General features: G+C 34.2%; 1 protein-coding gene across 2 annotated transcripts in view; it reads left to right on the top strand.

Moving 5' to 3' along the window:
- The window catches only part of LOC111053142 (zinc finger protein 883), a 62202-nt gene that overhangs the window by 30937 nt on the left and 5229 nt on the right, over nucleotides 1–26036 (top strand). For both annotated transcript variants that reach the window (XM_039432434.1, XM_039432433.1), the window contains one exon: nucleotides 20057–20400. In XM_039432434.1, the coding sequence (XP_039288368.1) occupies nucleotides 20057–20400 (344 nt within the window). The remainder of the gene's footprint in view (nucleotides 1–20056; nucleotides 20401–26036) is intronic.

Here is a 26036-nt window from a genome sequence, read left to right as displayed (position 1 = left end):
ATGAATGGCTGTGATATTTGATAAAAATTGCAATATTAAAATGATACTAAAAGTGATGATGCCGTTGTTGAAGGAATTTGTTGACTGATGGAAATCTTGTATGGTGAAATTGTTTGTTGTTAATGCTGTGATGTTTGTTAAAAATTGTGATGTAAATGATATAATGAAGAGGATAATATTATTGAAGAAACTTATTGCCTATGAGAAATCTTGTTTTACGAAATTGTTTCCTGATATGATTAAGGTTGTTGATAAAGAAACTATGTGGATACTATTGAAAGAAAATAAATGGAAAGCTTTGGATCAATTAATAGAAATTATTAGTCTATTAAAGGAAAGGAGCAAGGAGTTATTTGAAGAAGTATACAAGATACCGGGGCTTTAAATTTATGAAGGAAAAATTATCAATAGGACGGCCTCATCTATCAATAGCAAAGGGATAGCAGATAACCTAACCACCCACATCAATTATCTACAAGCAACAACTAACACAAGAAGAAACCAGATAACTACAAAAATTTCACAAGCAATATCATCGAATTTGAAGCAAATATGATAAGAAAGCAAATAAAAACAATATTATCAGCCAAATACTGACCTACCTAAATAAATTTAATATCTGATCTTCACCTCATGTCACCAAATTTGCATTTAATCTGCCCAAGCTGATAGAAACCTGCAACAAATCAGAGAATAGTTCTGAATTATTTGTTTTCTTCCTATGTATCGATTAAAAAAGGCCACAAGGTAGAATAATTGAAATAAAGTGAGATAATTACCTTTAAATGTGAAAAATTGCAAAAGTTAGGTTAACTGGAACCGAACGATGATAAAGTGTGATGTAATGAAAGTGGAGAAGAAGTTCAGTAGATTACTAATGCCAACCAAATCAAAAGCATGTAGCTCTGTTAAACATAATATGTCAATGTAAAGTGAAATTGTTCCCAATGTTATTTTTGTCATTTATTGTCAATTAATGTTTATATATATTTATTTAGATGTTTTATATTTATTATTATTATTTATATGTAGTTACCAAAGCCTTCAAGCGAATCTAGTTACCTCAAGTTGTAGAACCAAAGACCAAAGAATATAGCATAGCAAAAATTGTACCTGTATCTAGAAAATGTCATTAGAATAAGTGAGACCTAAAAATTATAAATAATGTATGAGCCCAATAACTTTACCTGAATGTATTTTGAAAGAAATTTATTGTATGAGAAGTCAGATGTTGATGTTGTGATGAAGTCAGTTGGTATTACTGCCGAGCGCGAGTGGCAGATTTGAAAATGTTTTATTAATGTAGAGGAGAAAAGAATTGGAATTTGGATGTTTTATGTATGCTATTTTTATGTTTATAAGAAGGAAAATGTTATTGTAGTGATAAGAAATAGGGGGGCGTATGCAGAAAGAGTCTGCAAGTTGTAGTAAAATTTATGAAAATGTTTTCGGCAGTTATTTTTAGGTTATGTTTATGTGTAAGAGGAAGAATTTGTATTAAAAACATTGTTGATTCTCAAAATATTTTGAATTCAAATTCGGGGGCGTTTATGTAAGAGATTTTTTGAATAAGTTATCAAAATCATTAAATGGAAAGAATTTATAGGTCTCAAGCAAACAGCTATATTGCTATCACTAGATACAATGTCAACAAACTCGAGATTAGATAATAATGGGTATCCAGGCTACAGTTTTGAACAGCCAAATGAAAAGGAAAATGTTATTGCTATTTATTTAATAATATAAAATGATAATTTTTGAGGTTAGGTTCTTTGGTACTTACTAGTCAGCAACCTAAATAATTGGTCAAGCCGTATAAATTGAGAATTAGCCAGACACCTGTGGCAAATTTTTAGTTGCATACAAATAGCATTCGCTTAAAATGTGATCAGAGGATTAGTAACATGCATGGCATGTCAATGTAAAAGAAAAAACGTTTTAGAAAATACAAAAATATTTATTATGTCATATGACCATGGACAAAATGTATAAAATAAATAAAAATATTAAAGAAATATTTACTATTCAGCACATGAATACATTTGTAATTTTAGAATACACCAATCAAAATACAGTATCTGACCAGAGGTAAAAGCGAGTCAATTCAAAAATATACATTATTTATTATATAAATAAGAATTTGAAAACTATACAGTACCCAGTTTATGTAACAGATAAAAAATGAATAATTAAAACTATAATATTTGCTCTTTATGTGGTAACCTAGCAGATTAGCACAGACTATATTGAATCATATTATTGCATAGTAGTGAGGCTAGGGACAGCACCAATCAGAGTGGATATTTAAATTATATGCCAATTCAAAAATTACGGAATGTATGGTCGTGAAAAGAATAGGGGTAGATCTAAGACTTGCTTGCCAGAGGTCACCGGGAACAGCCACCAATTTATAGAGCACAAGATCCCTTTTTAAATAATTGTATGTTTTAAAAATCTAAAGTTTAATAATTAAAAATTAATTTCATAAGAGTCAGTAAGGTCGTAGTATGACATGAGTCACTAAATTTAAATATTCCCATTGGAGAAAACAACAGCAGCCCACCAGAAAGGCCAAGGACATCGAAAAGAATCCGGATTGCCATAATAATTTGTGAAAATTGACACGTGAGTTCAATTGAAAAGTTATTAAGGGGGCCCTCAGTGCTTTGAATAAATCATGATTAAATAAAGCTAGCTCGACGAAGGGTTATTTTAATATTAAAATTAATATCAAAGCTTGCGCAAGTCTTAAAACTTAAAGGGAATATTATTAAGAACAATCTATGAGATTTACATGTTTAAGTATGCACAGATGAAATATTTATTAATTTTTGATATTATATTATATGATTATCTAACCATCTTTTCTATCAGTAAATTATAAAGATTTTTAAGAAGCTCATGTTCATAACATAAATTGATTTATCTGATTTCCACCAGAGGCCAAAACCTAGCCTTGAGATATTCATGATATTTATATTTCTCATAATTTTGGAAGTAAGATTAATAAATTTTATTTGACAAGCAGTAGCAAGTCAATAACTGAGCTGTATATTTTAAAAGTATATATTTGCTGATTAATGAAGCACATGGTAATATTTCGTGCTAAAAAGCAAAGTCAATCATTAGTGAGCTATCTGTGATATTTTTCAATATATATTTGTTCTCCTATTATTTTTATACTTGTTGCTCTATATTTTATTATTGCTCGTTGATATTTTATGTAATTATATTTGTATGTTTATTTGAATGGTGTATCCTTTATTTATCATCCTATCTCCATGCATGACCAATCTTGTTATAGTACATTTTATTACCAGTATTGATATATTATTAAGAACAATCTATGAGATTTACATGTTTAAGTATGCACAGATGAAATATTTATTAAGTTTTGATATTATATTATATGATTATCTAACCATCTTTTTTATCAGTAAATTATAAAGATTTTTAAGAAGCTCATGTTCATAAGATAAATTGATTTATCTGATTTCCACCAGAGGCCGAACCCTAGCCTTGAGATATTCATGATATTTATATTTCTCATAATTTTGGAAGTAAGATTAATAAATTTTATTTGACAAGCGGTAGCAAGTCAATAACTGAGCTGTATATTTTAAAAGTATATATTTGCTGATTAATGAAGCACATGGTAATATTTCGTGCTAAAAAGCAAAGTCAATCATTAGTGAGCTATCTGTGATATTTTTCAATATATTTGTTCTATTATTTTTATACTTGTTGCTCTATATTTTATTATTGCTCGTTGATATTTTATGTAATTATATTTGTATGTTTATTTGAATGGTGTATCCTTTATTTATCATCCTATCTCCATGCATGACCAATCTTGTTATAGTACATTTTATTACCAGTATTGATATATTATTAAGAACAATCTATGAGATTTACATGTTTAAGTATGCACAGATGAAATATTTATTAAGTTTTGATATTATATTATATGCTCATTTAACCATCTTTTTTATCAGTAAATTATAAAGATTTTTAAGAAGCTCATGTTCATAAGATAAATTGATTTATCTGATTTCCACCAGAGGCCGAACCCTAGCCTTGAGATATTTATGATATTTATATTTCTCAGAATTTTGGAAGTAAGATTAATAAATTTTATTTGACAAGCAGTAGCAAGTCGATAACTGAGCTGTATATTTTAAAAGTATATATTTGCTGATTAATGAAGCACATGGTAATATTTCGTGCTAAAAAGCAAAGTCAATCATTAGTGAGCTATCTGTGATATTTTTCAATATATATTTGTTCTCCTATTATTTTTATACTTGTTGCTCTATATTTTACTATTGCTCGTTGATATTTTATGTAATTATATTTGTATGTTTATTTGAATGATGTATCCTTTATTTATTATCCTATCTCCATGCATGACCAATCTTGTTATAGTCCATTTTATTACCAGTATTGATATATTATTAAGATTACCAACCAATTATATTTGATCAGAGACTCCCAAATTAGCACTAGAGGTACTATCTACAACCGACTCACCCAGATTCTAGCTTATGCAGACGATGTAGACATTGTTAGCAGTCTACAGCATCTATGAAGGACGCTTATGGCAGGCTTGAGGAGGCTGCAAAAAGAATAGGTCTTGTCATTAATGAGAAGAAATCCAAAGTGATGGTGGCTGGTGGCTCGGGGGCATTAGGCACGCATGAACGAGAAGCACTCATTGAAATTAATGGAAAGCATTTTGAGATTGTGGAAGAGTTTATATATCTAGGATCTTCTATAAATGCCAAAAATGATACAAGCAGAGAGGTGAGGAGAAGAGTATTGCTAGAAAATAGATGCTATTTTGCCATGTCCAATATTTTGAAGAGCCAAACTCTGAGTAGAAAGACCAAGCTGATGCTCTACCGGACTATCATTTTGCCTGTTCTGTTATACGGTAGCGAGACATGGGCGACCACACTAGCAGACGAAAAAATGCTTGGCGTGTTTGAGAGGAAAATCCTGAGGAGGATCTTTGGGGGTGTACAGGAATCGGGAGCCTGGCGCCGGCGACACAATGAAGAGTTGTACAGGTTGTACCAGCACGCAGATGTGTAACCTTGATGCGAGTACGCAGGCTAAGATGGGCAGGGCACTTGATGAGAGCTGACGACGCATACCCGCCAAAGATGGTTATGGAAGGAAGACTGTACGGTCAGAGAAAGAGAGGACGTCCAAAAACTAGATGGATGGATGTGGTGAATAATGACGCCTCAGTGATAAGTGTGAGGAGATGGAGAAGTGCAGCGTTGGACAGGGATGCTTGGAGGCAGAAGTTGAGAGAGGCTGTGACCCGCACTGGGTTGTAAAGCCAAAGAAGAAGAAGAAGAAGAACCAACTATATTCCTCACCGAATAAGTTGGATAAATCAGTGATATACAGCATTGATTATCAAATCTTTGGAAATAATACATTCTCGAGATTTATACAAATTATCCAGTACCAACACATCTGATTTGAAGAATCTCAAAGGTCATAGTATTAAGTTGCAGCAATATAAATTAATAGAATTTATAAGGTATTCTGATAGAGTATCGCCTTTGATTCCGCTCGGTATCATATTTCATTGCTGACCAATTTGGCGAGTGGTAGCGGGTGGCATTAGTGGCGGTACCGCATTGTCTAGTACGATAATCAGAGCCCATATATCTATCTCTACTGCATCTATATTTGCGGAGTACACCAAATCAGTCACAAGAACTGTGAACTGTTAAAGCGGCCGACGTTTGCAGCTAGCGAAAGCAGAGAACTGTTTGAGCTCCTGGGAGAGTTGGTGTAGTATACCAGAAACCAGATGTTATGCAAAACAGATGACATAAATCAGTTATAATATTTAATAGTTTGTTGATTGGAATTCACTCTATCCTACATGTTTTAATAGAGATTACACACGTTGAGTATTAATCTTTGAGACTTATTTATTTCTAATATTCTACATGGCGCAGTCGGTAAATAAAAATCACAGCAAATGTCAACCATTCGACGGAACAACCGAAGATTGGATATATTGGCACAAAAGGTTCAAGATTTTCCTACGAAATGGAAACATCAAAAACGAAGAAAAAAAACGAGACTTACTTCTTGAGAATCTGGGACCGCAACCATTCAAGATAGTTTTCGATTCTATGCATCCGACCCCCATAAACAACATTGGATTTAATGATGCGATAGAAGTCTTAAACAAATACTACACGAAACCACAAGCACCTCTATCCCAGAGAGTTTGTTTTTCTCGACGATTCCGGAATGAAGGTGAGACCATAACTCAATTTGAACTAGATTTAAGGTTTCTCACAGGAAATTGTAATTTTGGTGATAACCTGGATGAATGTTTAAGAGATCAGTTCATATTAGGCATCAACAACGATAGTTGGCAACTTGAGTTATTGAGAATGCATGCATCAACACAAACAACTTTTACAAAAATAGTAGAATCAGCAAAATTGCTAGAAACCGTTAACCTTCAACAGCAAGAAATTAAAAACAGTTCTACAAATTTGAATAGAGTAAAAATTTCTGATAAACATCAGGCAATGGAATCTAACCCTCAAAAGTACAACGAAAAATATGAAAAGAAATCGACTCTAAAATTGAACAAAAATACACATTGTCTCCGTTGTGGAAACCGGCGACATTCTGATGGTGTCATGTGCACTGCAAATAACAAATTTTGTAAAGCTTGCGGAGGTAAGAACCATTTTGCTAGAGCATGTCTAAAAGTAGGGAACGCTACAATTGTAAAAGACAAACAGATAAATCAGGTCCGCGAAAATTTATCAATAGAAGATGACAACCTGTCACTTTCCGATATTGAACATATAAGAACTCTGGAAAAAGGCTGTAAAGTAATGGTGAACGTTAAACTCAACAACAACACAGTGAAAATGCTGTATGATCCAGGTGCCGCTTACAGCGTTATTAATGAGAAATTATGGAAAAAAATTGGAAGTCCCATTTTAAAACCAACAAGAAACCTCACGGCATACACAGGGATTGACATTGAAACACTTGGAGAAACACATATAAACGTCAATGCTTTTGGTGACTCCAGGAAATTACCAGTAATTGTTATAAAGAAAGATGACATACCTTTGTTTGGACTTAATTGGGTCCTCAAAATTCAATCTACCCTTACCTCCCGGTGCTGAAATATGCTCAGTAAAAAAAACGATAAGCTCTCCACAAAAAAAGAACTCAGTTTTGGTAAATAAAATAATCACAGATTTTTCTGATGTTTTCAATCCAAATCTGGGAACAATAAAGAACTGCAAGGTACTTTTCCACATGTCAAAAAATGCCATACCAATAGTTGCAAAACCACGTCCAGTTCCGTTTTCCTTAAGAAAAGCAGTAGAAATGGAACTACAACGTTTAGTAGACAGTAATGTACTATCACCTGTAAACACAAGTGAAGAACCTATCACATGGTCCTCACCAATAGTTATTGTGGTGAAACCTACAGGAGCAGTCCGGATATGTGCTGATTTTAAAACCACCATAAACAAGTTTATAAGTCCAGACAACTATCCCCTACCTAGGTTTGAATAAATCACTTCAAAACTTACAGGAGGGAAAGAATTCACAATTATTGATTTGAAGGATGCATATCTACAAATGGAAGTTGATACTTCTGTACAAAAGTATCTCACTATTTCTACTCATAAAGGATTTTTCAGATATTCACGCCTTCCTTTTGGAATAAAAATAGCAACAGCAGCTTTTCAGTGTAAAATGGATCAAATCTTGGCTGGCTTGGAAGGCGTTGCATGTCTTTTAGACGTTGTAATAATAACAGCTCCCACAAGAGAAGAACACATTAACAGAGTCAGGGAAGTGTTAAAACGTTTTGAAAACAATGGACTTCGAGTACAAACCACAAAATGTAAATGGTTTGAGGAATCAGTAAACTATTTGGGACACAGAATAGATCAAACAGGTATACACCCCACAACTGAACACATCAAAGCCGTAGAAGATATGCCATCACCGAAAAATGTCAAAGAACTAAGATCCTTCTTGGGATCAATCAACTACTACAGTAAATTTGTTCCACATTTACAATCACTGTGCGTTCCGTTACACAAATTACTTCTAAAAGGAGCAAATTGGCACTGGGATAAAAAACATGAACAAATCGCTACAAAATTGAGACATTTATTAACAACATCAGATACTTTAGCTCATTATGATGAATCACTTCCTCTAATTCTTGCCACAGACGCAAGTGAAGTCGGATTAGGTGCAGCTCTTTTTCACAGATATACTGATGGTACTGAAAGGCCAATTTTGTTCGCATCAAGACGACTTGACAAAGCTGAAAAACGGTACAGTGTGATTGAAAAAGAAGCTTTAGGTTTAATTTTCGGAGTAACACGTTTTGAACAGTTCCTCTATGGCAGACACTTTGAGATTCGTACTGATCATAAAGCTTTAGTGAAAGTTTTCGGTGAAAATGACTCTATTCCAAAAGTTGTTTCCAACCATATTGCTAGATGGGCTTTAATTTTGAGCTCATACGACTACTCAATAAATTATCACAGAGGTGCAGATAATGCAACGGCGGATATGCTATCAAGGTTTCCTTTGGAAAATGTATTGAAGTCAAAAAACGAAAAGTTAGGGGAAAACAATAGAGCACATCTTTTCCACCTTCGATTTCAAGATATACCATTATCAACAAAGAGCTTACAAGAAACAACAAAACATGACACAACACTTGCAAAAGTTACAAACTATCTCCGAAGTGGTTGGACAACAGATACAAATGTAAACAAAGAACTACTACCATATTACAATAAACGAGAAGAACTATCATTTGAAAATGGCATACTCCTCGGGTCGGGTCGTTTAGTCATACCCACAAGATTAAGAACAAAAGTACTACAAATTCTTCATGAAGGTCATCCAGGAATTGTAGCAATGAAAGGAAAAACACGATTCCAAGTATGGTGGCCTGGACTGGACAAAGATTTAGAGGAATATGTAAAACACTGCACCGCATGTCAAGAAAACAGAAACAGAGATGTTGAGATGCCACTTTTCTCATGGACTTTTCCAACAGAAGTGTGGTCTAGAATCCACATAGATTTCGCAGGACCATTTTTAGGGAAAATGTGGTTAGTCGTTGTAGATGCTAGATCGAAATGGCTCGAAGTAATACCCATGTCAACAACCACAACAAAATCCACGATCAATATATTACAAGATCTATTTTCTAAATTTGGCTACCCAAGAATAATTGTAAGTGACAACGGTCCTCAACTGACTTCGTATGAATTCCAAAATTTCTGCAAAGAACATGCAAAGAACATAAAACATGCACGTATCACCCCATATCACCCAAAAAGCAATGGATTGGCGGAGCGTTGTGTACGAACGTTCAAAGAACGTATGGGAATTTCAAAAGGAAGTACTGGCACCTTACAAGAAAAACTAAATAAATTTTTATTCGCTCATAGAACATCCCCAAAGAGAGCAACGGGAAAAACACCTGCTTTTATGATGTTCGGTCGCGAGTTACGCTGCAAAATAGATCTATTACTACCAGATGTTAACGACAGAGTAGACGAAGAGTTAGACAAGGGAACAGCAAGCCGAGAGTCAACGCAAAGGTGTTCGGAGAGGGCGATGGCGTATGGGTACTAGACAGATCAGGCAAAGGCTACAAAAAAGGAAAAATCGTTAAAGTAAATGGACCATACTCATACCTAGTGAATGTTGAGGAAACGATGAGAAGATGCCACGCAGATCAACTGCGATATGCAGATTGAACTTAAGAAGAAAGGGGGAAGACGTAGTATACCAGAAACCAGATGTTATGCAAAACAGATGACATAAATCAGTTATAATATTTAATAGTTTGTTGATTGGAATTCACTCTATCCTACATGTTTTAATAGAGATTACACACATTGAGTATTAATCTTTGAGACTTATTTATTTCTAATATTCTACAGTTGGTAAGAAATTGGTACTATTATTTTTCCAGGAATCACAAAAAGTATTATACATTTTCCAAATCTTTGCTCTACCGACTGAGGCCAAGCAGGGCACACGTTATAGAGAAAATAACGTTACAATATAAACATTTAAACATTAAGAGAAATGCCAAACCGTCGACTTGAATCTTAGACCTCACTTCGCTCGGTCAATAATTAACGTTCTTCACTCATCGATGTTATGTATGGTTTTCTTTATGTTTATGTTTCTTTATGTTCTCCAAAATGTTTTTTCTCATATCATCACTAAACTGATTGGACAATCATGTGGTTGCCTAGATCAAAATTACTAGTAGTTCTGTGAACAGTTGACCTCACGCAGTATTCTCATCCACAAGTACCTGATGTCACTTGTTTTAAATGTAAACAAACTCAGTTCACGTTTGAATGTGTATTCCATATGATATAATTCATCCAGTTCCGTGATAATCTTTCTATCTGATGAGAATTAATTTTTTTACAATCAAAAATATTATAATTTCTCCAGCATTATTTATTTCATTTTTTTTTTATTTTAAATCACCTATTAAATTAGTTTTTGACCAAGCGAAGTGAGGTCTAAGATTCAAGTCTTTGATTTGGCATTTTTCTTAATGTTTGAATCTTGTAAAGCCGTATTTGACCTACATATGCCCAGCTGGCTGTCTGTCGGTAGAGCATGAGATATTTTAATATTTCTGGTAATTTGACACCTGCTGAAATACCAATAGTACAGTATATAATTCTTACCAGCTCTTCGAGAAGCTTATACCAAATTCTGCTATCAGTTACTGCAAACTGCTGCTGCTCTGTCAATCGGTAATTTTTACCGCTGCATTGACTAGTTCCGCAATTATAGATGTTGAAGAGGCTGTAATACTGCTTCGACTTAATACTGAGACTGTATTTCAATCAATTTGATTTCATTGAATGAGTTGAACCATTTAAATAAATCTTGAGAACGTATTATTTCTGAAGATTTAATGATCGGTACTGTATATCGCTGATTTAACCAACTTATTCGATGAAGAATACCATTGGTTGATAATTTTACTAGTTTGTCAATAATGATAATAAAAAATACTAGTACAAGATTGGTCATGCAAGAAGACAGGATTAAAAATGAAAAGAACACCATTCAATCAATAAATATGTAATTACAATAAAATCAACGAGCAAAAAATATTATATGAAACAGTAAAAGCAAAAAAAAAACAATATGAGAAATACACAAGAAAAAAAATCTGGTGTGGTACACTCACACAACTTCCCTTGCTCATATTTGAAACTACGATCAGACTTCTTTTTTAAAGTCGTCGAAACATCTGTTCTACAGATGAAATAACTCGACTATGTGTTCTTTTTATGAACTGCGCTACCTACCTACCTCATGCAGGAGAAGGAGGTTACTAAGTTTATTTCTCAAGGATGGGGTGGACCCCCCATTAGTTTCCCAGAAAGAAGACTCATGCCAGTTGATAGAGCTGATAAATAACTATACAGGGGATGAATTTGAAAAAAATCGGTCAAGTTATTTTTGAGAAAATCGTGAAAAACATGGTTTTTTAGTAATTATCCGCCATTTTTCTCAAGAATATTACGGAGCTCCTGCAATTTTCCCAGAAATGAGACTCGTGTCAGTTGATAGGACTTATAAATAGCTATCCATAGTATAAATTTGAAGAAAATCGTTAGAGCCATTTTCGAGAAAACCGTGAAAAACGTGGTTTTTTAGTAATTATCCGCCATTTTTCTCAAGAATTTTACGGAGCTCCTGAAATTTTCCCAGAAATGAGACTCATTTCAGTTGATAGGGTTTATGAATAGCTAGCTATCCATGGTATAAATTTGAAGAAAATCGTTAGAGCCGTTTTCGAGAAAACCGTGAAAAACATGGTTTTTTAGTAATTATCCACCATTTTTTCCGCCATCTTGAATTTAATTTTATTGAATTTCTTATTGTCAGATCCTCATGGTATAAGGACCTTAAGTTTAAAATTTCAAGTCAATCGGTTAATTAGGAATGGAGTTATCGTGTTCACAGACATACACACATACACACACACACACACACACACACCACACACACACACACACACACACACACACATACACACACACACACACAGACCAACACCCAAAAATCATGTTTTTGGACTCAGGGGACCTTGAAACGTGTAGAAAACTTGAAATTAGGGTACCTTAATTTTTTTTGGAAAGCAATACTTTCCTTACCTATGGTAATAGGGCAAGGAAAGTAATATCACAGCTCGCTCAATTAAAATTCATGCCTGCATGTAGACCTCAGCGGAACCTCTGTACCGAATTCGAACGTATTATGTCAATTTGATCTCGAAAAACACCAATTACTATTTCGGCGTATCTTTGGCGAACAAAATTCTTCCACCTCTGCTAAACCTGTGTACTGAATTTATTTTAATATACTTTCATCAATTGTTGAAAAAGGTGAGGAAACGCAGAAAAGCTGAGAAAACGCTTATTTTGGGCGTATATTTGGCGTTATTTCAAATTCCTTCTAACACAACATTATTGCACCCCAGCTGAGCTTCTGTGGTAAATTTGAACATTTTCTGTTTATTTGTTCTCGAAAAGAGTTTCTCAGCTTTAGCTGAGAAAACGCTAAAAAATCTGGTGTGGTACACTCACACAACTTTCCTTGCTCATTGAACTGAGAGCCTCATTCTTAAATGACAATAATTTGGAGAAATAACATAATGCAAAGCCTGCAATTTTCCTAGAAATGAGACTCATGTCAGTTGATAGGGCTTATAGATAGTTATCCATGGTATGAATTTGAAGGAAATCATTAGAGTCGTTTTCGAGAAAACCGTGAAAAACATGGTTTTTCAGTAATTATCCGCAATTTTTCTCGAGAATATTACGCAGCTCCTGCAATTTTCCCAGAAATGAGACTCATGTCAGTTGATAGAACTTATAAATAGCTATCCATGGTATAAATTTGAAGAAAATCGTTGGAGCCGTTTTCGAGAAAACCGTGAAAAACATGGTTTTTTAGTAATTATCCGCCATTTTTCTCGAGAATATTACGCAGCTCCTGCAATTTTCTAAGAAATGAGACTCATGTCATTTGATAGGGCTTATAAATAGCTATCCATGGTATAAATTTAAAGAAAATCGTTAGAGCCGTTTTTGAGAAAATCGTAAAAAACATGGTTTTTTAGTAATTATCCACCATTTTTTCCGCCATCTTGAATTGAATTTTATTGAATTTCTTATTGTCGGGTCCTCATGGTATAAGGACCTTGAGTTTAAAATTTCAAGTCAATCGGTTGATTAGGAATGGAGTTATCGTGTTCACACACACACACACATACACACACACACACACACACACACACACACACACACACACACACACACACACACACACACACACACACACACACACACACACACACACACACACACACACACACACACACACAGACCAACACCCAAAAATCATATTTTTGGACTCAGGGGACCTTGAAACGTATAGAAAACTTGAAATTGGGGTACCTTAATTTTTTTTGGAAAGCAATACTTTCCTTACCTATGGTAGTAGGGCAAGGAAAGTAAAAACGCAGATTTTGGGCGTATCTTTGGATTTTTTTTCAAATCCGTTCTTATTGCACCTCTAAAGGGCCAACTGAACACACCTACCAAATTTGAAATGTTATGTCATATTTTTATCATATGATGGACCGATCCAGTCGGGGGTCCAGACTAAACGTCTGGCTAAACGGATATGGCGAGCGAAGCGAGCCTGACGGCTAGTAATATAATATTTCCAGGAATAGCTCTGATTGAAGTAACAGTACTCAATCAATCAAACTTAGATTTACCAATTACTGATCAATTTCATTTCCATCCAATCTCAGAAGAAGACACTTTCAGAGCAATTCAACGTATTCATAGTAATGCTACGGGTGTAGACAAAATTCCTATTAAATTTATCAAGAAGATGTTATTTGCTGTTTTACCAACCATTACATACATTTTCAACAAGTCACTTGAAGAAGGCATTTTCCCTGAAAACTGGAAGTTTGCTCTAGTTCGCCCTCTAAATAAAGTTCCATCACCCAATAAAGTTGAGGATTTTAGACCAATCAGTATTTTACCTGCATTGTCCAAAGTGCTAGAAAGTCTCATTCATGCTCAAGTTGTAAAATTTCTAGACAACAATAGTAAGCTTCATAACTTTCAATCAGGCTTTAGAAAATTCCATTCAACTGAGACAGCTCTGCTTCGTTTCACTGATGATATAAGGTTAGCTATGGACCAAAGAAAATGCACCATCCTCACCCTATTTGATTTTTCTAAAGCATTCGATACTGTTGATCATACAGTCCTTCTGAATAAGTTGGCTATTCTTGGTTTCAGTCACAACTCGTTAGTTTGGTTTAAATCCTATCTATTAGGTAGAAAACAATGTGTTTCTGTCAGTGACAAAAAGTCTACTTGGAAAAACGTTATGCATGGAGTACCACAAGGTTCAATTTTAGGCCCTCTCCTCTTCACTTTGTATGCTAATGACCTTTCTTCCATTATCAAATTCTCCAGTTTCCATACTTATGCAGACGACCTTCAAATCTATTTAAGCTGTCCCATAACAAAAATTAATGAAACAGTTGGAATAATGAATCAGGATATCAATTCGATAGTGGAATGGACAAAGAAAAATGGCCTCAAGCTTAATCCCATCAAAACACAACCCATTATAATTGGATATTCTCGTCTTATAAACAATATTGACCTTGAATCGATTCACAAAATTAGTGTATCCAAACTATTTTAAAGATGATTTCAAATTTGTCTCTGAAGGTAGGAGGATAGATGCTTCACATACTAGAACCGGAGAAAGTACTTTAAGGATACACAATCATCAAACTACTATTTTCACAAAATCCTTCTTAGTCAGTGCCTGTTGTGCATGGAATGCACTTCCTGTTTCTATCAGGTCCATCGAGAGCCGAGCGAGCTTCATCCTGACTTTAAAAAAACATCTTTTGGAACAAATGACTGAAACTGTCTGGCCCTAGAACAATCACATGACAACCATCCCCCACCCATCCCACAAATACAAACCTTTAAACCTGTTATAGAATTAATTATGTATATATATATATATATATATATATATATATATATATATATATATATTATATATATATATATATATATATATATATATAGGGTGTCCCAGTTAAGGTGTAAACCCCGGCTACCATAGATTTAACATGCAATTTGCAACAAAAAATGTTTCGTAAAATTTTCTCCTATCGACCTTCGTTTTCGAGATATATCGATTTTTCGATATTTTTCAAGTAGGCGTACTTCCAGTCATTAAATCGTTAATATCTCAAGAACCATTGGTTTTATGTGAATTTTAAGGACATCGTAGAAAAGAGGACAAAATTTCACATTGACTCGAGTATAAAACATGCCAAAGTCGATTATTGAGTAGTATTTTTCAGCGGTCAAAGTTGAAAAAGAGTGATTTTTGAAGTTTCTTTGAAAACTTTAGACACATTTTTCTCGATTTTTTTCCAGGGTAGGAAATAATTTTTATAACGCAAAAACTTTCTCTTGTGATTATCTTTCGAATGGGACCAAATACAGGTGTCTAGCGTATATCCTCGAATCAGAATTTCAGTTTAAATTCGATTTTTTAATTAAAAACGAGACTTATCTTGTTTGAATGTGAATAATTGTCAACAATTTGATAGCTTTGTGTCAAGTGATTAAGGACGTAAAAATACTTTTTCTATAGGAAATTTGGCTGAGAAATTCAATGAAACTGGTTAGAAGTTCGTATCTGCAATTGTTATTGAGATACAAGTTGGAAAAAGTTCAAAGTCGAGTTAAAATCTAAACTTTTCAGACAATTTTTTCTTGATTTTTATTCAACTTTGACCGCTATAAATACTACTCAATAATTGAGTTTGGCATGTTTTATAACTTAAATCAATGTGAAGTTTTGTCCTCTTTTCAACGATGTCCTTAAAATTCACTTAAGACCAATGGTTCTTGAGATATTGATGATTTAATGACTGGAAGTACGCCTACTTGAAAAATATCGAAAAATCGATATATCTCGAAAACGAAGGTCGATAAATTTTCTACAAGTTTGGCATTTTTCTACTAAATTTTCTACAAGTTTTGTTCTGAAATTTGATCAGTTTATTGGTAAAATAACAAAGCGATTGCTGGCCAAATGTAAAAATTGTGTTCTTTTACTCAATGTTTTTGCATTTTACACTGGATTACTCGAAAACTACTCATCTTACAGTTCTGGGACCTGTTCTAATCAATTTTTCAGGTAAAAAACCATAAGAAACAATGGCATTTGCCCCTAAATTTAACTTCCCAGAATTTCAGAGAGTCTTCATTTACTCAGCGGAACTGAAATCCAGGCGAAATCTTTAACCCTGTATAACTCGCTAACGAAACATTTCCGGACCTATGTTTATAAAAGTATTTTTCATTATTTTTACATATAGAATGAGCTCTCAAAGTTACCGCATATCCTCGTGAATCACCCTGTATATATATATATATATATATATATATATATATTATATATATATATATATATATATACTCATGTTATTTTAATTATCCACTGCATACTGCTGTATATTACTGAAAGTTGATTACCCTGATCTACTTTCAGCCTACTTCATTTTATTAATCAATAATTTGATCTTATCTACCTATATAATTATTGAATGAAAAAGACTAAGAGATTGTCAAAAAACCACTGATTTATTGATAATTAGAAAGACCGGTTTCGGTTATTACACCATTGTCAATCTCTGATAAACTAGAACTAAATACAAGAGCAGCAGAATTTATACTAGTAGGCGAGTACTGCTATTGGTCGAGGGCATGAACGCCTGCCATTGGCCTAGCTAGACAGTCTCCTCCCCCTCAACGGTGTGACAAAATGGCGGCTTAAGCAATAGAATTGCCATGATAATAAAATTTACTTTTAGTACAAAATAAGAACCAAGAAAACAAGTGTGAAAGATAATAAAACAAATATTTAAATGGAAAAACTATTGACTAATGTATGCTTACAATTTTATGATAAAACTAAATTTGTAGTGTTGTATTGGTTGAAATGAATCTGGTCATTTAAACTATACTGGGAATTTTCCTTAATTACTCTTGTTATTTCTAAAGCCCCTAGAATATTCAAAGATCTGCCTTTGTTATTAACATGCAGAAACTCAACATTCTCCTTAACTGTGAACTTGTGATTATTTGTTATCAAATGTTCTGCAAAGTTAGACTCCCCATTTTGTTTATTCCAATCTCTGATGTGTTCTTTAATTCTACTTTTGAAACTTCTACCAGTCTGACCCACATAGCAAGCATTACAATCATCACATTTAAGTTTGTACACCCCGCTTTTATCCCAAATATCAATTTTGTCTTTACTCCAGCTAAATAGACTATTTAAAATCGGTTTGGTCTTGAAAGCAACATGAAATCCATTCCTCTTCAATTCCCTACCTATCTTATCAGATACAAGGCCTAAATATGGGATTGTTATCCAAGTCTTCTCCTCACAGTTTGAGCCTACAAAGCTAGAATTGATTGAAATTTGTCTATTAATTTTACTCAATAATCTGTCCACCATACTTTCTTCATACCCATTTGTGACAGCTATCTGTTTAATTTTAGTGATCTGAATATCAAAATCATGATGGCTCATAGGTATTGTTAGTGCTCTATAGACCATGCTATTGAAAGCAGCAAGTTTGTGAGAAATAGGATGACAAGAATGAAGAGGAATGATAACATCAGTATGGGTTGGCTTCTGAAAATAGAAAACTTGTGAAAACCAGTGCTATGATCTATTCTTAAATCTCTCCCCTCTCTTTGTTCAAAAAACAAAGGTTGGCAATGGGGTCACCCTTCTCACCACTCCTAGCTGAATTATTTATGGATAAGTTAGAAAGAATAATTTTTGTTCATGTTATAAGATACGGTACAATAAATATTTTTGTGTTTTCTTAATCGTTTTTTGTGACATTTATTTGACATTCTTAGTTTACAAACCCTATTGTCCTAGTCTTAATGAATGCTACCTAGATGCATTATTATTTTGCGAGCAAGTATCTAATTAAATTGTGGATGTTCAGCTTAGTCGTTATTGACATTGCCGACAAGCGCTGTTCATATAGAACCTAACCTCAAATTCACCCTATATATTATTATTTTATAAAATAATTGAGAATTTGATTTTCATTTCAAGTTGTTAGCCATAATCTTGGCTTTCCTAGTCGTTATCGTCTTATCTATACCTTCGTTTGATAACACCCTTGGTGACAGATATTTTTGCTATTCTGTCTGAGACCTAGTAATTCATTTCAGTTAATGAAATTTCTATTGGTATCAAAATGTACCGTCAGAATGTTTAAATGTTTGAATGTTAAAATGTTTGATGAGAATCCAGCGTGAGGTCTACTGTTCACAGAACTACTAGTTTCGAATATGAGAATATTGATACTAGTAGTTCTGTGAACAGTAGACCTCACGCAGTATTCTCGTCCGCAAGTACCTGATTGAAACTATAGACCTTTATGGAAATACAGCAATAGACTGGCTTCTCCACACATCTGTGTAATCACTTGTCAGCTGATTTATGATGAATAATTCTATAGTCTGATTTTTACTCTAATATTGGCGTATGAAGGAGGCTCCTTTTTCCTTTTATATTATCCTTGAAATGCAAAATTTCCAAAAACCTTGTATATACGTCGACACAGAACTAATAGTAATAAAAGAGTAAACTCTTTAATTCAAAATCTTCCTTTATTTTCTATACTGTAATAATTCACTAATTGGAAGATTCCGAGAACGAACCTAATAAATAATTTACTACAACTAAATTCAATCGCACTGAAAACTTTGAAATTTTTCATTGCGTCAAAAACATATGGTAACCTACAAACAAGCAAGGAAATTGATCGAACCAGTCTTTTGACCGTGTTCAAATAATTTGATCGCCCGTTCGGCGGCAGTCAAACTTAACCATTGGTTCGACCGTGGTTAAACTTTACTGGTGTTGGTGGAACGAATTATTTCTGATTTGACCAGCTGATAGACTTTAACCATGTTCAAATGCCTTGACCAAGGTTGGTGAAACGGGGCGCTAATGTTTCTCCAGCGTTATTATCCTGTCACCAGCTGGCTCAGATCTTTGAATAGTAGACTTGAGATGCGCGGGAACACTAGCGTCGTCAGGTGATCAATTTTCATAACGGCAAGGAAAGTTGTAAATGTTTTACAATGTTTTAAAACACAAGCTGCAAAATAATCTTCTGCATAGATCTCTACAAAAGAAAGTTGATGAATTGTACCATATTTGATATGCTTTTAAAATCTTGAAACCGTCTATCAAACTGTTGTCTCAAGTCTGAAAGAATTGTAACATATTCTTGGTTATTGCTGCGGTGCTGTGGAGGATTTTTCTCGTCATTGATTTTCTTCAGACTGGGAACGTGTATATATTCAAACTGGATGACATTCTTTTGCACGAGCGTTTCTGTGAGCTACCAAAAACTACCCCACGAGCTACCAGTAGCTCGCGATCGACTGTTTGGCGACCACTGTTCTAGACTTTAAACAGCTGGAGTAAAAAAAATGGCTTTCTGAAACGGCGCTTAGTCGCAGTCCTCATTTAAATTAAATTTCGAAAGACTAGGAAATTGAACACAAAATAAAATGAAGAGGAAATTGTGTAAAGTTTCAGCAATTTTGAATTATTTAGGAATGTTTCATTCCGTCTTAAAACGTTTCCAATTATAGAAATGAGAAAATAAAGATTATCATAAAATCTGCGTCTATGCCCAGTTTCGGAAAGCAAATTTTCTGACTCCAGCTGTTTAAAGTCTAGAACTTAGCTAAATTCTGAGCACGGAAACCGGCCCTTATTCGTTTATTGAAAGTTTTATGACATAACGGGGTTTTAAAAATTCTAGAAAAGTAATTATTTTGTGTGTTTTTAGGCGCCCGGCCGTACGTGTGCAAAATCTGCAACAAGTCGTTCACTCGCAGCACAAACCTGAACAAGCACGCGCGCGCTCACGCGGGCAATCGGCCGTTCGCCTGCACCAAATGTGAGAAGATGTTCTCGTCACGCGCAGACCTGGCGCGCCACGCCGTCATCCACACGGGCGAGAAGCCCTACTCGTGTCTCATCTGCGGCCTCGCCTTCAACCGCAAAGACAAGCTGACGCGCCACGAGAAGCTGCACACCGAGGATCGAGCCCATGCCTGCGGCGAGTGCCCCACCTCCTTCCACCGCAAGGAGGAGCTCACCAAGCACATTCAGTTCCATCACTTTCGACCGGTCAGTCATTCATTTCATTTCTATTATCATTTTTATTCAGTTTTCGACATTATCATCTTTATTCCTAGTAACTGTGAATAGCATGAGTGGAAACTGGATTCATAAGCAGGCCTTATTGTACAAACCAGTTGGGAAAAGATATAGAGGACGTTCAAGAAATGATGGTCCGATTATAGAGATGAAGAGGTTCGGAACAGGCAATCCTGTGAAAAGAAGATGAAGAAGAAGATTCCTAGTAATATATGGGCTTTACTGAATATTATACATAAAAATATTGAATTCACTGAAAGTATACATTTAATTTCCAGTACAAAGTGACAATTGTTTTTTTCATTAAATTGACAAGATTTTTTATTAGATTGGATAGGTATAGCCTAGATCAGATTCTCCTCTCACAGTAAATTCCTTAGTTGATAGTTATAATTTAAGAGATACTGCTAAAGGTAGATTCTCGTTTATGCGGCTCCGCAGCCATCAAAATAGCAACCATGTGAAACTAGGAATAAACATTCACAAAAATAATCTTACGAAACAGAAACTTTTCAACCTTGTATTAATATTAGTTAATGGAATGACGTACTATATCAACTGAGTGAGCTAGTACGATTCATGGCTATGAATAGTTTGCTCAATTTGCTTATTGGCATGTCTGTTGTATGTTTTTAGTTAGTTAGAAATAGACCTTCTGTGACCAGATTTTGTAATTTACAAGTTACCAGTTGAGATATACTCAAATGTTATGTAATGTGACAATTTTTCAAAGAAATTAATAAATACTTGCTATTTTAACTAGTTGGATTGGTTAGTCTAGTCGACTGCAGAGTCGCATAAATGAAAACTTTCTTAACAAAATAGTACCTAGTATTTAACCTTTAACACCAATATAGAATGTATAAGGAGGTAGTAAATATACATAAATGCTAGAATAATAAACCCTATTGCAAACTATTTTCTTATAAGCCCTAAAAGTAGCAAAAATACTGGTCAGAAAAAAACTTGATTTGCAGTACTTTCTTCTTCAATATCAATTTGTGATTACCATTTCTGTTGGAAGGTTTTATGCCAGGATTATCAGTAGCTGTGAGTTTTTGAATTATGAGCTGATTCCTTCAATCTTTCTTCTCGTTCTCCTCCCTGCTCCCCCTGTTTTTAACATCTTTTCCTTTCTCACTATTCCCTACCTTTACCTGCCTATTACATGAAAAATCATAGCTGTCAAGGTAATTTACCCTTGATTTTTCCAGCACGCTTCATTATTTAGCAAATTTTCTTCTTATTGTGTTTGTTTCAATTGTTTCTTTCATTGTAATTATGTTATTGTAGTCCAGGCAATAAAATACGGTTTTGAGGGAAAAGTTTGGAAGACAATTTTTGACCCCGCAGTTCTGTTTAGGGTAGTAAGGAGGTAAACATACCAGAAGTCTCCACAGCGATAAGTGGGTGGGGGTGTTTCAAAGGTGCCATTTTATGGTTTCTCACATATATATCGGAAACTGCGAAGTCGTATCATAGTCTTAGAGATATCCTAGCCTTGAGTTGTGACATTTTAGATAAAAACACGTGTTCCTCTAGTTTTTTTTTCTCTTTTTAGCCTCATTATTATTTTTTCTAATATTTGATAAAAAAAACCATGCTAATCATGTGGTTATTAAGCATTAATTTCTATTCTATTCTATGTATAATTTCTCTATTTCATGCATTTTCCTACGACCTTTGCAGCAGTTTTATTGTTGAGTGTGAAATCTTCACCTTTGTAACAATAGATCAATTGACTTTAGAAAGAATGTTTGAAACTCAATTTTTGGTTTTGCAACATTGTTTGGACCAGTTAGGAGATGAACAAATCAAAAGTCCCAATCCCCATCCCTTGTGCTTAAGGGGTGTGGGTTGTTTTGAAGTTACATTTTTTCATGTTTTGCTTACACGCTTATATATTGGGAACAATGCGCTCCGCCAACTTGAGAAACCATTCGAAAATGAAGCTTGAAGAATTTCCTACAAGCCCTGTCTAGTTGGGTTCTGTGATATCATCACTAGTCTTCGCGATGCTCGTGAAAGTGTGATATATTTAAAAACACAGGTTTTCGAACAACTTTTTGCAGATTCAGAGTTTTTTAACATTTAAATTCTCTTCAATTTGATGTATTATTCCACTATTTCATGCTTTCCTTCAATTGTTATAGCAGCTTTAGAGTCGGGGGTAAATTCTTCAATCTTGCAACAAATGTCAACTCAGTTCCACACCTTCAACAGAGGGGTTAGAGATGGACACTTTTGATTTATGTTCACCTCCCAACTAGTCCCAATAGCGTTGCATAGTCAAAGATTGGGTTCCAGACATTCCCTTCAAATTTCATAGTCAAATCATCTATTGTGATTAAATTGATGAATTTACCCCACAACTAAAGCTGCTATAACAATTGAAGGAAAGTATGAAATAGTGAAATAATAAATCAAATTGAAGATAATTTAATCATAGTCAGTTGCTATCTAGACTTGAGTGCGCGGCCGGACGTACTCTGTGCACAGTACTCCCTGTCCCTTATCACTTTTAAACGGCTAGTCTCATTCTGTTTTGATCGTGTCTGTCATTTTATAAATCATAGTGAATAAAATTTTGTATGAATAGTTTCGTTTAAATATGGCTTTTTGCGGTACATGTAGTGAAGAGATCGGGAAAAAGGAAATCGTTACGTGCACTGGTGTATGTGGCTTCATCTTCCATCCATCCTGTTGCAGTGTTAAATCTTTGGAAAATTATAAGAAATTGAGTGCGCGAAAGGATACGTGGTTATGTGATAGTTGTAAAGCTAGCAAAAAATCAGATAGTAAAGACGATAGTAGTGGTGTGGTCACGCAGGAGTTCATTAAGTTAATCTTGAATGAAATGTTCGAAACTCTATCGACACAAATGAAAGATTTAAAAAAAGATGTAACGGATCTGTCAGGTTTTTTGGATGATGCACTAGCAAAAATTACCAGCCTTCAGGAGGAGAATAAAAAGTTTAGTAAGAACTTTGCTACTATTGAATCAGAGAATAATATCCTAAAAAAGAGGGTTTCTATTATTGAGGTAAAAATTGACGATATGGAGCAATACTCTAGACGTTTGAATATACAAATAGACGGTATACCAGTGTCTCAAGGCGAACAAGTTAATGGCGTAGTGGATAATTTGGGAAAAATTCTGGGAATAAACTCTCCAATCGATAACGTAGTTACAATGCACCGTGTACCGACCATCAACTCCAAAAAGTATCAGCCAATCATCGTACAGTTCTCAAACCGTGAGCATAGGGAAAAGTGGTTGGAAGCATACCGCAAGAAAAGAGACAATAAGATTTTTGTCAACGAACACCTGACGAGAAAAAACAAAACACTACTGGCGGCGACAAAGGATACAGCCAAGCAGCGAGGCTATCAGTTCGTGTGGGTACGACAAGCAAAGATCTACGCTCGTAAGGAACCTAACAGCCCAGCGGTAAGAATTTTCACACAAGAGGACTTTGAGAAACTCACGTAAGGAAAACATGAATTATTGCAAGTATCTTGAGAGACTATTTTTTTTTCTCAAGTCGAAATAGTTATATCTTACGATATTATGAAATATCAGAACAATAATTATATTCATGTTTTTATGAGGTAGTATGTATAATTGTTTTTTCTTATCTACATATAGAATGGTGATAGGAAGTCCTCAAAGTATTTTCTGTTATTTTACCAATTTTCATTCCATAAGTAAATTATTTCGAAAGTTGTTTTCGCCTCCAACCTGTTTTCAACCTGATAATTTTGTTCTGTAATGAAACTCGTCTAATCTATAACTGCAATCTTATCTCTATTACTCCAATCAATCGTTCATTCTATGGAAGAGGATGATTTAGAATGCAACAATACTATTTTTAATTATTTCCAATCTGACTTTTTCTCTCCTGATAACAACTATATAATAGCTTAGGAGTTATCATGCAAAATATAAGAAGCGTTCGGCAGAATTTTGATCAATTTTTAGTTATAATAAATATTAAAGACCGATCCAAAATAATTATTCTAACGGAAATTTGGATTGAAGATAATGAAATAGACCTTTATAAGTTAGACCATTATAAATGCTTCTACAAATGTAATTACATGAATAGATCTGGTGGCGTTATGGTTTATGTCCACGAAACAATAAAATGTACTGAACCTAATAATTTATTTTCCACTGCAGACTCCATTTACTTAAAAATTGAGTATGAAAATTTCAACCTTGCTCTACTTGCTGCCTATCGCAATCATAATAATTTACCTAGTATGTTTATTAACGAGCTTAGTGATTGGCTTGAGCAGAATCCATGTGTTAATTCGATTTTTTCTGGAGATATTAATATAAATACTCTCATAGATGACAATGATACGACTGCTGATTACTTGAACTTACTCTCCTCATCCGGCTATAAATGTTGTATAAGAGACATAACTAGACCTGTATCTTCAACTTGCCTTGACCATCTTTTTGTTAGATCCAGTCCTCTCCTGAGATACCAAATTGCAATATTTAGAACGGATATTACAGACCACAGCACAATAGCCGTCACTTTCGAAAAACCAATTAGACATTTTTTTCAACAAGAGAGATATATTGGCGAACAACGAAATGCAAGAAAAATATGTTATACAAAGCTGAATGATAGATTGCGTTTATGTGATTGGTCAAATATCTTCAACTCGCCTAACGTTGATGACGCGTGGGAAAATTTTTACAAAACTTTAGAAGAGTGTATGATTAGTTCCTTAGTTCCTAGGCCTGTGAATTCTCTAACAAGAGCTAAAAATATTAGTCCCTGGATTACGAGCAACATTCACAGAAGATTGCAAAAAAGAAATAGACTATATAATAAAGTAAAAAATCGGCCTTTTGACTTGCAGTTGAAAAACTATTACTTCACTTTTAAAAACAAGCTTGCAGATGACATAAAAGCTAGCTACTAAAGTAAATTACTATAGCCAATTATTTGAGAGGAATGCTAACGATAAAACTGCTCAATGGAGAATAGTTAATAAAATAACGGGGAGGAAAAATCAAAACAACACTTTTGCAAGTACTAAAGCAATGGATAATGATACAATTATTACGGATTCACAGTTTATAGCAAAAGAGTTCAATGAATATGTCATAAGAGTCCCCAACAGTGTCAAAGATGATCTATTCAGGAACTACTACCCACGCTTTCATAACCCACCAGATAATTCCAAGCACATTATCGTGATAATTCCTTATTTTTATACCCTACCACCGAAGAATAAATTTTCAATCTAATCAAAATCATGCCAAATAAGAAATCAACTGGATACGACTCTCTTACTAGTGAAACTTTGAAACAAATTCTTTCAAGTATTATAACAATTTTATGTCACGTGTGTAATGCAAGTATGTAACAAGGTGTTTTTCCTCAAATATTAAAGAAGGCAGTTATTGTCCCAATTTTTAAAGGTGGTGATAAATTATAACTTAATAACTACAGGCCTATAGCGCTGTTATCCATATTCTCGAAACTATTGGAAAAACTTGTTAAATGTAGACTATTACATTTTCTTATTAGGTTTAATTTTTTTAGAGTAAACCAATATGGGTTTCGCGAAGGGTTCAACAC

This window comes from Nilaparvata lugens, chromosome 7, assembly GCF_014356525.2.
Source record: "Nilaparvata lugens isolate BPH chromosome 7, ASM1435652v1, whole genome shotgun sequence".
NCBI lineage: Eukaryota > Metazoa > Arthropoda > Insecta > Hemiptera > Delphacidae > Nilaparvata > Nilaparvata lugens.
This window is presented reverse-complemented; position numbering and strand designations above follow the sequence as displayed.